Source organism: Osmia bicornis, chromosome 7 (assembly GCF_907164935.1).
Source record: "Osmia bicornis bicornis chromosome 7, iOsmBic2.1, whole genome shotgun sequence".
Lineage (NCBI taxonomy): Eukaryota > Metazoa > Arthropoda > Insecta > Hymenoptera > Megachilidae > Osmia > Osmia bicornis.
Genome location: NC_060222.1, coordinates 2,322,587 through 2,338,904, shown reverse-complemented (window position 1 = coordinate 2,338,904; position 16,318 = coordinate 2,322,587). Strand labels below are relative to the sequence as shown.

General features: G+C 34.3%; 1 protein-coding gene across 12 annotated transcripts in view; it reads left to right on the top strand.

The window, feature by feature from the left end:
• Positions 1 to 16,318, top strand: part of LOC114880151 (tropomodulin) — a 61,032-nt gene that overhangs the window by 19,408 nt on the left and 25,306 nt on the right. Inside the window, exons 1-3 of one of the 12 annotated variants that reach the window (XM_029195843.2) lie at positions 558 to 693; positions 769 to 843; positions 910 to 1,129. The exons of 8 other annotated variants lie outside the window; for them this stretch is intronic. In XM_029195843.2, coding sequence (XP_029051676.1) covers positions 1,019 to 1,129 — 111 coding nt within the window. In that variant the 5' untranslated portion in view covers positions 558 to 693; positions 769 to 843; positions 910 to 1,018. Of the gene's footprint in view, positions 1 to 557; positions 694 to 768; positions 844 to 909; positions 1,130 to 11,307; positions 11,416 to 13,820; positions 13,950 to 16,318 lie in introns of those variants that run through there. 3 more of the 12 variants (XM_029195845.2, XM_029195848.2, XM_029195849.2) reach the window with 3 other exon arrangements.

Genomic DNA, 16,318 nt, shown 5'->3' with positions numbered 1-16,318 from the left:
ATAGGAAAAATATAGATGGGGTAATGAATGAGATTTTTAAAAAAATTGACTTTTATATTTTCCATTTATTGAAGAAAATAAAGAAAACAAATTTCCTTAAAATATAACAGTAGATATGAATTCAATTTCTGTTGGCTCTTTATCTCGTTACAATCATAATCCTGTTTAGGGTTGGTTTACCCCCATAAAATTATTAAATCACAAACTTTTTATAATCAGTGTTGGGCATCTGGAACAACACCTTCCAGAACCTTTTTCAACTAAATTAAATTCATAGCATCAATTATTAACAAACTTAATGATGAACGTATAAGTTAAGTCCATAACATCGATGATCGTTGAAACACCTGGTCAAATTATTCAAGGTGTTAATAATCCCTTGACATTGCCGCGTTCCATAGATCCATCCTCGGCGAGGTATACGCATCGTTCTCGGCAGAGGGTCGCGGTTCTTTTCGCCGCGTAGCGTCGCGACGCAGTGGCCGTCGTCTTGGTCGTCCTAATTATACGTGTTTCTCCGTATTTCTGGAATTAGACTGCGGATGGGGCGCGGTGCGGTTCACTCGCGATCAAGCCGAGACATGCTTCCGAAGCTCAGTCGCGCGTGGTCCACCTCGAATCGCGGATACCATCCTCCACCAAGCTTTAAATCGCTTTCGTGAATCGGGCTCGTCCGATGGGGCGAGCACTTAGGTATCGATCATCGATCCTGCTAATCGAGGAACCTCCTGGATATTTCCTCGAATTCATAATACTCTTCGTTTCTAGTGTTTCTACGCCGAGTGGAATTTTTCGTAGGACCAACTGGATTTATTTGTGATGATAAGTGTTTGAAGTGATCTGGTAGGTTTCTCGATTAGTGGATGATGGTTCGATTGATATTGGAAGATTAACAGATTGTCGTTTAAGGCGCAACGTTCGGGTGCATATCGTGAGTCAGTGAAGGGATTAGGATTATTCGAAGGCCACTTTTGGTGAAGTTTCATTTGTGAAGCCGAAGGATCGTGAGCAAGTCATCATGGCGACTACGCAGGTCTTCCAGGACTGGGACTCGCCCCATGATACCATCAGCTCCATGACCAGGACGAGCACCCGTAAAACTACCACCACTACCACCAGCAGGCGAGAGGTAAGGGTGATGGGTGAGGATGATGAACCAATGAGTCCAATGGTTAGGGTTCATTTCCTATTCCTTTTCTAACGAACTTAGAAAAGGACTTGGTGCTATTATGAAACTTTGGTAGATCGTAGGTTTACATATAGGTATCTAGGAAAATCGGTATGGATAATTGGTATTAATTATTATTAGAAACTTATCACATCATTAATATTGCAAATTTTATATTTTGATCCAAATATCCAAGCTAGGAAGTATAATTCTTTTCTTCAAATACCTCCCAAAGCTCTTGTCACCAATTTATCATTTTCTTGTAAATAATACATCATTCGTTGCCTCAACCTCCACGCATTTTCTTTTTGTAGAATTTTCAACCGTATTACGTGGTCCTCCTAACATATCGCAATCCTGAAAACATTTGTTGCATAACGGAAAATGTTAATACCAGTTTTATAAATGAATACCGAGTAGCAATGAAATAGGATGACTGCCTAAAACGTAGCTTGAAAATAGCGCACGTTTCTGTCAGCATCTCGTGACACGCGAGTAAACACGCGTCTTCCGGTTGGAAGGACTTCTTCGAGAGATGTCTCTTGGTATGCAAATGAAGATCAAACGATGTCTGAAACAGAATTAAAGTTGAAAATCAGTGAAATGATTCACGCGATAATATGCTTTTGGAAGCGATGTTCTTTCGCTACTGATGTTCCTGCGTTTATAGGAGCTTTGCCAGGACTCAAGGTCGGTTTCCAACTGAAGCAACCGTGATGAACACCCGTGAAAATCGTAAAAGCTCGCGATAAATAGAAACAGCTGTTGGCTGTTCCTTCTGTCGCATTTGTCCAAGAACTTTGGAATATTGAAAAAAATAGGTAGACTATGGTGCTTGGTTGAAAATTCAATTTTTTTTTTCATTTACGTAGACTTGCTTTCAAATTTTCCCACGTAAACGTTTTTACGCAAGTGGTGGGGGGTCACAGGTCTATATATGTACTTATATGGGCCCCTCTCCCATGCGGTGTCAGTCTCTCCGGGGCCACCTATGGGGAGAGGTGGAAGTCCGGGGCAGAGGAGGGTCCTCAAAAGCCCCGAAAATCCTAGAAACCCGGAGATGGCGCCAGAAAGGGAGGAAATTTTAATCTTGGAAGAACCCAGAGAGAAACAAATAAAGCGAATGGTAGTACACATATAAATAAATAAAATTCTATCCATATGCAAAAATAATCTGAATAAAATTGTACGATCAAGGACTAATATTGAACATTGCTGGGATATGTTCAAATCATACGTCAATGTTCTACAGAATAACAAGGATATTTACGAATAGAATTCTCATATATCACTTTGCACGTGCCTTGAATAGCTCATTTTTGAGTTCTTTTATCCTCTCCCTAGATTGAATATTTATTTATCCACTTGCTTCAATGTTCCACCATCATTAATCTGGGATCTCTGTATCTCATCATTCATTGACACATTAATCAATTTAAAAAATTATATTTTCCCCAAATTCCAACTGGAAGTTTATTTCCAGTATTCTCTTATTAGTTTGTAAACTAAATATTTTCCTCCGAAATATCCAAAATTCTACTTCAAAGAATTTGAAAAATGACCAAAAATATGACAAAGGAATCATGATTGGAATGTTCAATCTTCCTAAATAATTCTTCAAGACTTTAAATGTGAAGGTCTTGATCTCAGTTGCCAACCTGGTATTCTATTTACCGACGTTTATTTAAATTTCTATTTGTTGTAGAATTGTAGAACTAGGAATGCAGTAGGAAAAATTGAACGCAGATGAATAGTTGAATCCAAAGTTTGATCTGGCTAACTTGCGCAAAAGTGAAACGAATTAAAGTTCCACGTCGTGTTCACGGCAAAGTGCCATTCGTGCGTTATCCTTAATCTTGTGATGCAACCTGTGTCATTATTTATAACGTACGTAGAACATTGTTTAATCCATATTTCCTAAACATCGTCGAAGCTTGTCACGCAGTTCCGTCGCGCTTGCCAATTTCTAGGACTTTTTTGAACACAATGATCGTTGACTTTTGTTCCATTAATCATATCGCATCATTACGATCATCATCCTACAGTGAAATTCTTCTAGTTGATGCTAATCGAATTTGATTTTTAATTTCTTGGCTCCTTTGCCAATAGATTCGTTGCAAAGTCTGATGATATTCTATTTGAATTTCTCTGTAATTAATTTTAGAAAATATCTGCGAAATAATGTCAAAACATTCAAATGAATTATATGCAATGAGCTGTATTTTGAATCTCAAGCATGACTTGTTTCAAAATATTTTTTGATACCTAAGAATAATAGGATAAATTAAAAAAAAATAGCAAAATTATTATTTAGGTAATGATGAAATTTACAATAGAGATGTACACAGTGCCAAGTGTTATTATATTTTTGAAAAATTTCTATTTGAAAAGGTCAGAATAATTTAATTCAAAATCTATCAATAGTGATTAGTGAATCATGGATATATTTCACCTAGTAGAACATGTACAATTTGTGTATTTTTATAGAGATTAAATCATCGATATATCGTATTTATTGTTAGTATTACCGGAATAATCTGTGAATCGTCAAACAAAGTGAGGTCATCGATCTTAGGTTCTATAAAGAATGATTCATGGAATTGAAATAATTTATAACACGTGTTTCATAACAGAAAAGGTTGAAGATATAACAATCCCTATTCTTCAATTAATTGTAATAAAATTCTTTTTTAATTAAAAATTATCATGCAAGTTCCTGCAAATTGGAATATCTAAGATGCATCACAGATGTGCAATTACACTTTTTGTATAATCACTAGAATTGCATTAGATTCTAACGTAGTTACCAAATAACTTTTTATTGCATTAATTCTATTGTTTGTTTTCTGAGAAATTCTATAATGAATAACTATTCGTTTTTATCATCTTCTCATTGTAAAATGATTTAAAATTTCACCCAAAAATATTCACTAATTAACATAAAATTGTACACTTGTTATTTGACCAGTAAATGCCAACTTTTCAACCCCATATGTTTTTCATAAAATAAAATCATTTTTTCTCACTCCCCTCTATTGTAACGCAAAGTGGTACAAACGGAACCCTCCTGCCAATAGTGAAATTCGTTAAACGATTCATTTCAAAGCAGTACGCACGGTTTATTATGAGGGTAAAGACGCGAGACATGAACGCTTAGTCCGAGAGAACGCATCGCGACGATAAAAGACGCACGATGCCTCTGGAAATAGAAGAGTGACACAAGAGTGAAGGCCTGCAGCATGAGCCCACTGATGCACCGTAAAGTTGCTTATTTTAAATAGAAGCATCGTCTACTGCTCGAAGGCTCCGTCGATGGAAATAGCGGAGGCCACCTACGAATTATATTGATTTTATTCTCTGGTTTTGATCATCCGTTCAATTCTTGTATTCGATCCTCTATGTATAAGTGGTAGACTTAAGCCTTCAGGTTGTAATAAAATACTGATCGAATTGTGTATCCTCCTCCTTTTCGAAGTCGGATAAAAAATACGATTCACCCCGTCTGTAAGGGTGCGTACCCAAAGATTCACAGTTGCAGGGATAATTAAGCCGTCTTATGATGCATCGTTCCCGCTCAACGATGCATCATCCTCGCGGATGATAAACGAACACCAGGCGAATCTTTGCCTGGTTGTCCTCCATGGGTCTTCCGTGGGTTTCGAGCAATGCCGACCTCGTGATAAAACGAAACGACGCGTTCCAAGAAATCTGGAAATAGAAAGAGTGGCTTCCCGTAGCAAGGATTTATGGTCCGCGGGTCGGATCAAGGACGGAATTCGATGGAACTTTCGTGGGCTTCTGGTTTCGCGTGGTTGCTTTTCAATTTACGCGTCTCGACGCTGGATGACTGTGTGAAAAATGAATGTATGGCGCGATAGAAACTTGACGTAATGGACAGTTGACGTGGATAAAGGTATGGACTTTCAACAACACCCTCGAGTGTGATGGTCTGTGTAACTGCTGTGCAAAAGTGGGCTTTTAGAATTTGAAAAATTTAGATTGTTTTAATGAAAAGAATGACATCAAAGGGGTCAAGGTGTTAAGGGTTGTAGTGTTTAGTATCAAAGACTTCCTTGGAGAAATTCTAAAAATTCTGATTTAGAAAAAAAAAACAAGTTTTAATTATTAAATGTTATAAAACTTAGAATTTTCCATTGTATTATTTTTCTGGATGTCTGCCTGTGTAAAGTTCATTATTTTAATATCAATTTGGTAAAATTTTCAGTGATGATTTTTGCATTTATTTTTTAACATTCTTCTGATTGGATAAATTGCAGAAAATGTGCATTGAGAGTGTTTGCAAAACCTCAACAATAGGAATGCGTGAACTAATGAGATAAATGGTGTACTCTACCATTCATCTTCTCTGTTGCAATGGAATTTCATGATATACCGAATCCATGCATATTAGTTGTGGCTTTCGGCGTTCCGAGGTTATTACGAGCTCGGTGAATAGTTGAGGCTATTTAATTGGGCTTTTAATGATGAAAGGCTTTGAGTTCGGGTCATCACGATTCTGTGAGATTGAATGATTTCGATGTATGTTACTATTCTATGAGATTTTATTGGATTATTACGTATCAAATGGTGGATTTAGAGATACATCAAATCTAACAGGATTTTATGACATAAAAGCATTGTAAAACACCACTTGTCGTATATCAATTTAAAGCTTAAAACTTGATAAAAGTAGCCACATTAACGTTTCTTCAATATTTCTCCAATTTCATCAGACATTGCAATTTTTAATATTCTAATGACTAAATGACTTCAGTGTCAGTTGTTTCATTTTTATTTTATGAAATATTCTATATTTTTACTTAAGACGTAAAATTAGAATTCGGTCCTGTATACGAGTCTTGGTTATTTCAGAAATTCTATTATTCTTCCTATATGTTTGTCTCCTATTTTTAATGAAAGTGATCAAAGTAAACGTCAAGAGCGACGCAAGCTTCTTAACGAATTTCCCTACATTGACAACAACAGTTGCTCCTCGTCATTTGTCTTTCAACGTGATATCGTCGTGAAATATTTTGGCAACGTGACCTATAAACTTTCAACGCGAGGTACACGCTCATATCTTAAATGTTCATTGCGGATCGGCCTTGCAAGCTCGAACTGCGTCAGAACAAACGACGCATCGTGGGATATTTTGAGAGGAACGTCTTTTGGAATGATAGGAATCGGTCATTTATAAATATGAGCAAAATATAATTAAAAGCATGATTAATTCTTGGTCTTAAACATTTGCTCAATTTAATAGTTTGACCATTGCAGAGTTCGTGGAGTCTGTGTTAGCAACCAAAGTCATAAATTCATTTGCACTCTTTCTTGTAAAAATATTGAAAAATTTACGGCTTGAAAAATGATTTTATTACTGAAAAATGATAGTTTATTTATTTGTCTTCTATCGTTTGCGGTATAAATTATTCTTCAGCAGATTTCTGAAAAAATATACATGTGCAAATCGTATCTTTTCAAACATCCCATTAAGTATCGTTAAGATTTAAGGCTTCTATTATTAATTTTTCTATATTCGTTTTCAAAAAAGATATTGAGTGCATTTGTATTTAGAGCTGGAATAAAAATTTGAGGAACAATGAAAAGTAATTTTGATGAATGACGATCTTAGGACAACAATTAAATATTTAAATTCTTCACAGTGTTGGATATAAATCAGAATAGATTTATTTATAATTTAGGTGTTACAAAATTTCCAATTTTTATTTCTATTAAAATTGTTGCTGTAATTAGTTTAGCAAAATTGCTATATGAGTATTTTAGAATATTTTACTGATAAAGTAAAACTAATTTAAATTGAAGAAACATGTATTGATTTTATTTATAAATAATCTTATTTCTACGACTTAAAATACATTCAACAATTTTAACTTCTGAATTTGTCTAACCAGAACCATTCTTGAACGTCTTCCTCGTCAAACTATCGCATTTACTTTATGACACATCGTCCAAGCCATGAGTCTCGTAGTTTCGATTTTAAAATTCAAAATAGAGCTGAAGGAGGAGAGAAATAGCTTCTCTTTATACTCGTGCACGAACGATTCCGCCTTTTGATCCTCTTTGAAAAATGCGAGTTAGCACGTGTTCGCTTTTCTCCGATGTTTTTCGTCAAAACGCGCGACATCTGGCACGAAAATAACATCGAAGAAATGAACGGAAGAAGATTGTGTTATGTAATAAGCTTTGCAAGATTTCTGTGGATTTTTGGTTAAACAAAGAAACTTCATATCTTTGAACTACTTATTTTCAATTCTAAATTAGTGTTATGTCAATATCATTGCAAATGTGGTAAATATTAAAAAAAAAATAAAATAAAATCGAGGAAGACAAGTATTAATAAACAATTAAATTATCATGCAAATTTAGAATTATAAATAATAAATGTTGCTTGATAAAGAAATAGAAAAACAGAATGCTTAATTGAAATTTGGCCATCTATTTTTCTGACACCTTGTATACACGCTTGCTAATCCGTATAAAATGTGATCGGCTCTTCTTACTTACCATGACAAATCGTCGCAAGTAACTCATTAATTCGACACGAGAGCAAAGTTTAGGTGTTCGAATGCTCGTCGACACCTGGCACGACTATTTGGCACTGCTCGCCAAGCATTTTGCTTTCCTTCTGTCGATTACATGGATAATTAAAACCCTATTAGTTGATTCATTGCCACCGTGAAAGCGAGCATATATCTAATATGATATACGTATACAGGAATTATTAAAAATTTTTTAATTTCATGGTTTTAATTATTAAGTAATAATTGTAAATTAGTCGTTCTGTTAATATTATTTTGGAATATTAATTTTAAGAATAATTTTTAAAGGAACAGAATAAAATTTAAAAAATAAAAATTAAAGTTGGGACCGCCGTCTGAGGGTTAATTAGAATATTTTATTTTCGTTTTTGTATAAATAAATGCATGCTTTATATTGACTTTGCTTTTCATTTTGATAAAAGGCATGGTTTACAAAATGTAAACAGCTTGTAATATTAAAGATCTGGATATTCTCTTCGGTGAGAGTTTGTTTTGAATTTTCTCCGCGAGTTATTTTTCACACTGATGCATTTTGCTGGCACAGTGCACTTATTTTGTTGACCTTCCAGCAGGTTGGAGTTTATCAAAATTTATTTTCGAAATTGGGGTTACACATGATTTTGTACAAGAAATATAACTTTTATTTAATTTCCTAATATTTATAAACGACAGTGTATACTTTATAATATTGAAGTTCTCATAAATTTTTAATCACTGCTATTTTGTTGCTTAAAAATTCGAAAAAAGAAAGAAAGAATCGAATGTCCAAACAACTCAATATCCAATCACCACCCTTAAGTATGTATCTCCCTCCTTCGGCAATGAGGGATACTTTAGGAAAGTATTCTTAAATCCGTGTACTCGAAATGAGGAACAACATCGAACGATCGTCCAAATAAACTGAGCAAGCGTGCTTTCTCATTTTCGAGACGAAGGGGTTGTAGAAGGAGGCAGTAGCAGATAAAAGAATTATAACCGGTGAAATCGCCTTTCGAATTTGCGAAGGGGTTGCTCCGTAATCCTCTCAGACCGGCGTTCATCGCGAAAGAGAATAAAAGAATTTAAGAGGCGGCAGTGTTTTTCCAGCGAGAAATCTCAGGGAAACAGCATTTTAACGCTGCGAGTAAAATGAAAAAGATTGTTCTCTAGCTCGAGTGGCGGATAATGACTCGTATTTTTAACGCGAACACACGGGTTCCGTACGTTGAACGTTCAACTAGCAGCTGGATCGCTTTATTTTTTCATCGCCACCATCGTCAATATTATTATTGGCACGGAGAAAACGCGTTGATCCGCGAGCGGATTTCGCGAACTCCGAAACTGGGTCGAAATATTCTTCACACCGGTCAATGAGTTAACTCGTGGTGCTTTCTTGCACTTGGGAGAGAGAGCTTTTGAAATGTAGAGAATAACAAGTATTTTTCAAATATTAGAACGTTAATTTTCAGAATATTTTTTTGCTAGACTAAATATTGCAAAATTTAAATTTTTTATTATTTTTTTTTTACAATTTTCAGAGGGCATTTCGAGTTAATTCATCGTGCTTTTACCTCGACGTTGAACGAGGCGCAAGCTAATTCGTGTTAGTATTCCGCGTGAAACGCAGACGCGACAACTGTAAAGACGGGGTGGAAAGAAATTTTCAGAGAAGCATAAGGTCTTTGATCTTTGCTCTGTGAAAAGAGAGGACGGTTGTAAGAACATATTCTTCGAGCATCCAACGAGTCGTTTATAAAAATACATCCACGAGTGGAGACGCTATTTCGACCCATCCGATCAATTCGCCGGGTGTATTTTCAGATTCTCCACGACCTTGCGCGATGAGAATACTCTGAACTTCCCTACTCGTACGAATGTCACTCGTCTCGGGATCAAAAGAATTTTTAGCCTGTCTGACTGGAGAAATTTTCTTTATTCATTTCGGATTTCTCTGGGCTTGGTTATAGCAGTTGTTTCGTGTCATAATAATTTTACGTCATAAATCTGAGAAGAATAGAACTCGTGAAGGCACGTAACGTGTGAGAGTGTAATTAAAACAGATGAGGTCAATAACACAATTCAATCCAATTTAAATTTAGCAACAATAAATCTTAGGTAAGGCATCAAGGAAATCGATCACGGAACATCTTGAACAAATCTCGACAATCTGGTAATCATTTAAAAATATTTTTCACAACCGGTAAGAGCTACAGAGAGGCATGAAACATAAACAAAAGTGCCAAACGAAATTAGCCATTCCACTTGCGATTCTCGTTTGGCGAACGAGTATCCTCGATGAGACTAAACAGAATTGTTTTCTCTGCTCGTTCATCAATCAATTTGATATCGATCTTTATGTATTACTTTGTTGGAAGTGTTGCTAGCTCTTCAAGAGAGCGATCGATTGTTTGGAAGTTTGACTTTTGTTAAAATTTATAGCTTTGTTACGTGGTATGTTGTATGGTACACTGGCTATAATTGTAAATAATTAGTATTTTTTCAACTTTTCTTCTAATTTATTTCTTTTCCACTTTGCTTTAGTGATGAGATAAAAAATTCAGAGTTCAAAATTAAGATTAGTAAAATAAATTGCAGAAAATTTTACTCTATAATTGTAATTTTTCAATTCAAATTTTTCTTCTAATTTATCATCTATCTTTCACTTATTTATTTTTGTTCTTCATTTGTTACGGAAATGTCCAATTTCTAATCCTTTACCCCTTTTTCAAATTTCTACAATTATCAGTCAGAATTCATGCTCTATCCTCATATAACGTACACTGAAACCACACGATAGACTGATTCATCATTCCGTGCATTTTGTCCAGGTAAAAGGAATAAAACCTCCCTATTGATCGTTTCGTTGTCGCTGGTTAACAATGGCTCGTTCTTTCTTCGATCGCTTATTCATGACCGGAAGTTTGCCTCTATTACCGTGAACCACGACGAAGTGCTTGCTGGTATCATTGTACGTTACCATGAATTCGGTCGACAAAAGGTGGAAAAAGAAATAAAAAAAAGTTCCACGTACGTCGTTTGTGAGCAGCCAAGTGAGAACACGGTTTCGTGTGACTCTTTGAGGGATTTCAGGGTTTCTGGGCTTGCAAAGTTATATGCTTCTTACCTTGTAAGTTGGATTCATTTTCAAACTTGATAATAGGTGGTCGCATTGAGTTAGATTTAATGAAAATTTTTAGAAATATCTGATCTCAATTTTTTATTATTATTACAATAATTGCATTCAAGGATGTTCCTTCTTTTTTGAAAATTTAGTTGAAATTCAATTATGAAAAATATAATTAAAATTAATTTAGAATAATGGATGGAGTGTAATAAGTAACTGTAGGATAATTTAAAATAATTCAAATACCATTTTTGAATTAATAAAGTGTCGTCATTATAGTATTTTCAAAGTTCATTTAATCAAATATGGTACTCGTTGTTTATCAAGTTTGAAAAGCCTTGCTCCGCATTCTGATCTATCTCTGATCACGTTTCATATGCGGATCTCTCCTTGCGGACAAAATTAATAGACCCTGAGAACATGTTGTTCTAATAACGTTGACAAATCGAATGACAGATAGTGACGCGATCATTCAATCGTCAGTCACGCATCGGTACCAGTTGCTGTCTAGAAATCATTGTGCTTCCTACATCGTTTGTTTGTTGCAAAAGCGAAATAGAAATAACATTTCGTTTACCTGTTAGGTAAGTCGAATAATGTGCATTAATTTCAGGGTAATTAGTTTCAATCAGGATTTATCCTTGAAGGGATACGATAATTATTAGTGAATAGAAAATTTGTTACAATAATCAACCTGTTACAAAATGATTTATTATAAAAGGCAAAAACAAGATCTATATCTGTTGTGTTTCTAAGAATTAGTCAGGCTTGGGTGAAATTTCCCGGAAAAGAATCATTGTTTTTCTCATTTTCCATCCATTTTGCATATAGAGCACCGAAAAAGAACAACTCAGAATATTTGTTTCACGTCTGTAAACAAATGGTTACGAGTTTGGGATCCGAGTGATATCATCTCACAGACTCGAGAAATGACCTCATCGCACCTACATACTCGCAGTTAGGTAGAAATACCGTGGAAATCTGAAGATCTTTTGCAAACGCATCTCTTCACTGATGGCACATTTTCTGTTCACGTTGAACAGCAACATTCTATAATGATTATCTTGCAAACTTGTTTCTTACAGCATTTTTCATAGATATAATTGAATGATTAGTATGGAATTTATTGGTCAGATTAAATAAATATTGAACTAGTAACATTCCCATTTTTATAGCAATTATCATTAATATTTTATTAATTATATTAAAAAATACATTATCTCAGAAATAAAATATAATATATAAATAATGTATACTGTTTGAAGTAGTATTATTTTATTTTAAAAAAAATTTTTTAAAAACAGAAGAGTTCTATGGTGGTAAAATGTTTAAATTGTACACTGGAAGGCATGGAAGTTAATAATTCATGGAGTTATTTTTATCGAATAGTTGAATAGGTATTCCGTTAATAGGCGAGTAAATGAATGATTGCTTGGAGCATGAGAATTTCGTAATCGTAGGATCAGCGTTGTTTTTGTTTAAAGTGAAAGCTCGTTAGGTAGCATTAATAGTAGCTGGTTCACGTCAGAGATCCATCAAGATGTTTTAGTCTTTTTATTCTGTTGAATTTCCTGTCGTAAACAATGCTTCTCGCATGTTGACGTTTGTTGTAAATTACAATACTGTTATCTTTACATAGATGGTAGAACATATTAGAATAATTTTGGCAGTTGTTCTAATTCCGAGTTAAATTTACTTATAATATCAAAAACAGAACTTCCTGTTTGTTCTGACTCATCTGACCTTTTTGTTCTTATTCTAAATTAAATATACATATACAACATCGAGTTTATGACAATTTTATTATATAAGCAATTGCAATCTTCATTGAGATTGTTTTTCGTATTTAACCCTTGGACGGTAGACCATGGAGAAAGACTCAATTTTAATTAAATTTTAATTAAATTAAATTAAACTATTTTGATATTATATTTTATACAAAGAAAGATTCCTATGTTAATACAAGTTAATGACAATGCTCTGTTATTCAAAGTTACTAACAGAACAAAAACATGAAATGGTAGCTTCCAATTACAGTTCGTCGTTAACAAGAATTAATGCAGAACGAATTAAACTCCTTTAATAGCGGATGCTTTTATCCCATTTTTTATCATTAGCTCCATTTTGGGAAATTTAAGTTTTCAGAAGAATAGTAGTCAAAGAATTAGAAAAAAAGCTTTTTTATTTTTTATGTAAATTTCGTATTATTACGTATTATTCTTTTATTTCCATTTGCATCAAAATTGCTCGTAACAAGCACATAGAATTGTAGCTTCCTAGCAATTGTACTTTTTTATTGATGCCAATTAACGTGAGACGAGTTAAATTGATCTCTCAACCCATTTTTCACTGTAAACTTTATTTGTGAACCTGTGAAATTAGATAGCTAATAGAATATCCTGATTGATAGATTTCCATGGAAATGCAAAAGGTCAGCATGGTAACTCATTAAAGATCAAATTGCATTAATGCAATATTTCATTTATAAGTTTCTCTTTTTTCATTCAATTTCCATTACTGAATTCTGTTTATTAACACTGTTGCTTTAAAATTTTATTTATTATAAAATAGCAATATGATGAACTATCCTCCTCGTTTTTTTAGTAACATTTTGTTACAATGAAATTACAACTCATCAATTATTCATCATAAATTTTCTATTCTTTTCTATGTAACTTTGAATATAACAAAAAGTGACATTCTTTCAAATCCTTAATCGGTTAAATACATTCCTTAACGGGATAATTGCCGCAAATGCAGCATCGATTACAATTTTTCCGAGTGAAAACGACAAAAACCAGTCGTTCTGTTTATGGAATCACTGTATACGTTCAGTGAAAGTTGTTTGAACAAAATCGTCGATGGTTCGTAGACATTGCTAGCCAGTCTGTCGCACAATACCACTCTACTTACTCTTTCTGGCGTCCTCTCATCGGACTTCCAGCATAAAAGTCAGTTGTTTAGTAGCGCTCCAGCTCCAGAGGCCTCGTCTCGTTCGTGTGCCACTCCTTCTGTCTCCTCTTCGATTCTTTGATCTTCAATTTCGTTTATTTGATCGATAGATATCGATCAAAATTCGTACTGAAAGATTCTTCATTTCGAAGTTCAACACCTCATTGTGAGTACTTTATATTCCCAAGTATTTATTATTATTTGTATTCAGGTTTAATAGAGTTTATGTAATATGGTGATTCATGTTTTGTTAAAAATAGAAAGTGATTTTTATATTTGAGATGAATGGATGCAGTAATAGTCTTTTTAATTTTTATATTGTTAGGTATAAGTGAATAACAATTGCGAATTTTAGTTAAGATTTATTTTATAATATAATACATTTATATGGATACATGGAGAATATTTTTATTTTATAATAAGGCGAGGAGTTGGCCTTTTTATGTATATATGTTAAATTATTAATTGATTTCCAATTCCCAAAAAGTCAAAATTCATCTTCTATCCATTCATTCATTTTTTAGCCCTTAAATGTTAACAATGTCATTCCATAAAACGCGATACCCCTTCCCTCCAGATATTTAATTAATTTTCTCAATTCTCCATATCAGTTCATCGTTCACACGCATTTCATTGATACATCCACTTTTTGATCGAACCATTCTTGCTCGTTACGGGAGGAATAATGCAACGTCGTTCAATCGGTCGCGATAATTGGTCGACGCGTTTGCATTTAGCGGGCGCGCGGTCGTTAAAGAAAAGTGCAGTTAATTAACGACGGCCCAATATTTGGTCGACACACTGTAGCTCGTTTTCGTGTGCTCGCATTATTGCAGCGATCGGGCAGGTCGTAATACACCCAGGCCAAACGGCCGCATCAATTAATTGTACAAATGCTTCGATCAATCAAACATACCGTCTCTGTTTCTCTTTATCTTTCATCGAGATTTTCGTTGATTTAATTTCCCTGTTATCGCGGCAGTCGTTTGATAGGTTGCGGCAATTTTTACCTTCCACTTTCTTGGGTATACCAAAGGTGATGAGAAAGTTCAGTTCTGAAAATAGTTAAAGTTCAACCAATTTAAAAATAAAATATAAGACTTAGTCTGGGTTTTAAAATCTAAATCGATAAATAGATAAATAGATAAATTTAGTAGAAATCTGTAATTGGGTCTCAGTTTCTTAGAAATTATTTCTAATTACTATTAGAAAGTTTGTTGGAATTATTTTTTAAAATTCAAATTAAGATTTGAAACATGATCTAAAGCATGATCAGAAGAATAAGATCTCTTCCTAGATCATCTAAGAAAGTTTAGTTTCCTGTCTCTTCTTCCTTATTTTGACTTTCAATTATCAGTGAAAGGTATTCGTGAATGATGAAGAGCTCTTTTCTCTTTAGAAAATCATTTAATTAGCTGATGAAAATTCTGATTATTTTAATAAATTATCAAAGAAAATACATGTCATTTATAAGTACATTGTACTGAAAACCTTCAAGTTGAGTACAAAAGAGAGTATATCATAGTAAGTGAGCAGTATTATCACGTCGTATCTAGTGACCACTTCGTCATATGTAACAGTTGAGATAAAATGAAGACCATGTGTGACGTGTCTTCCATTTGTCATTCTAGTAGGAAGTGTGTAGAACATGTGTTTCCAAAAAGAATTAAAAATTCAAAAAATTTTATCTGGACGAAGAGTAAACAGGAAAATTTTCGATTCTAATGGTTAATGTGTTAGATTCATCTAATAAATTCCCTTCTAGCGAAATTAACGATTCACCAAGGCTATTTCTCGCCACAACAGGCTCCTCTGTTCGCGACCACGTCGCTTGTCGTAGGTCAGCGATCCTCGATACGATCTTCCGGTGTTCATACGTGACTTATAAATATAGCCGGCGCGTTTTATCGGCGATCGAGCCGTACGGATCATTCCATGCGTATCGAGGCGCACCGTAGAACGCGGAAAACGCGTTCCTCGCCACTTCGTTAATACCTGGCCTCTTCGGAAATTTCTGACAATCATTTTTCATAGATCTTTATTCATCTTACAATGTTAATCCCGTAATTACATCGTTGCCTTCTTTGAAAAGAAAAAAGAAAAAAGAAAATCAATTTGTTTAACCCTTTCACTATGATAGATTTCATCACGAGTTTTCATCACATTTTCCATTGAAATTTAATTTTATATCTACTTCTCTAGTATTTTACATTTCTTAGGAATAAATTATTTTATTCCAAATGTAGTGAAATGAAAGCGCAAGCGAGAAGTACAACAGGGTTAAGTGACAAAAATTATGTATGTAGGCTCATTTTCTACTTCTTTAGTTGTCTTCTGTTTGAAATGGCAACACAATGACCCAGATCACGGAACTGAGAATCGATACACTTTCACGATTACGGGACCTTTGCGTACATTCAAGAGGCCAAATAGGTTCAATTGTCGAGCAGTTGGCGGGTCGCCAATCAGGATACGTTTAAACCTTCCAGAATCATTGTTTGGTGCGCCAAGAGTGTTTCTCGTAAAATTGTGGAA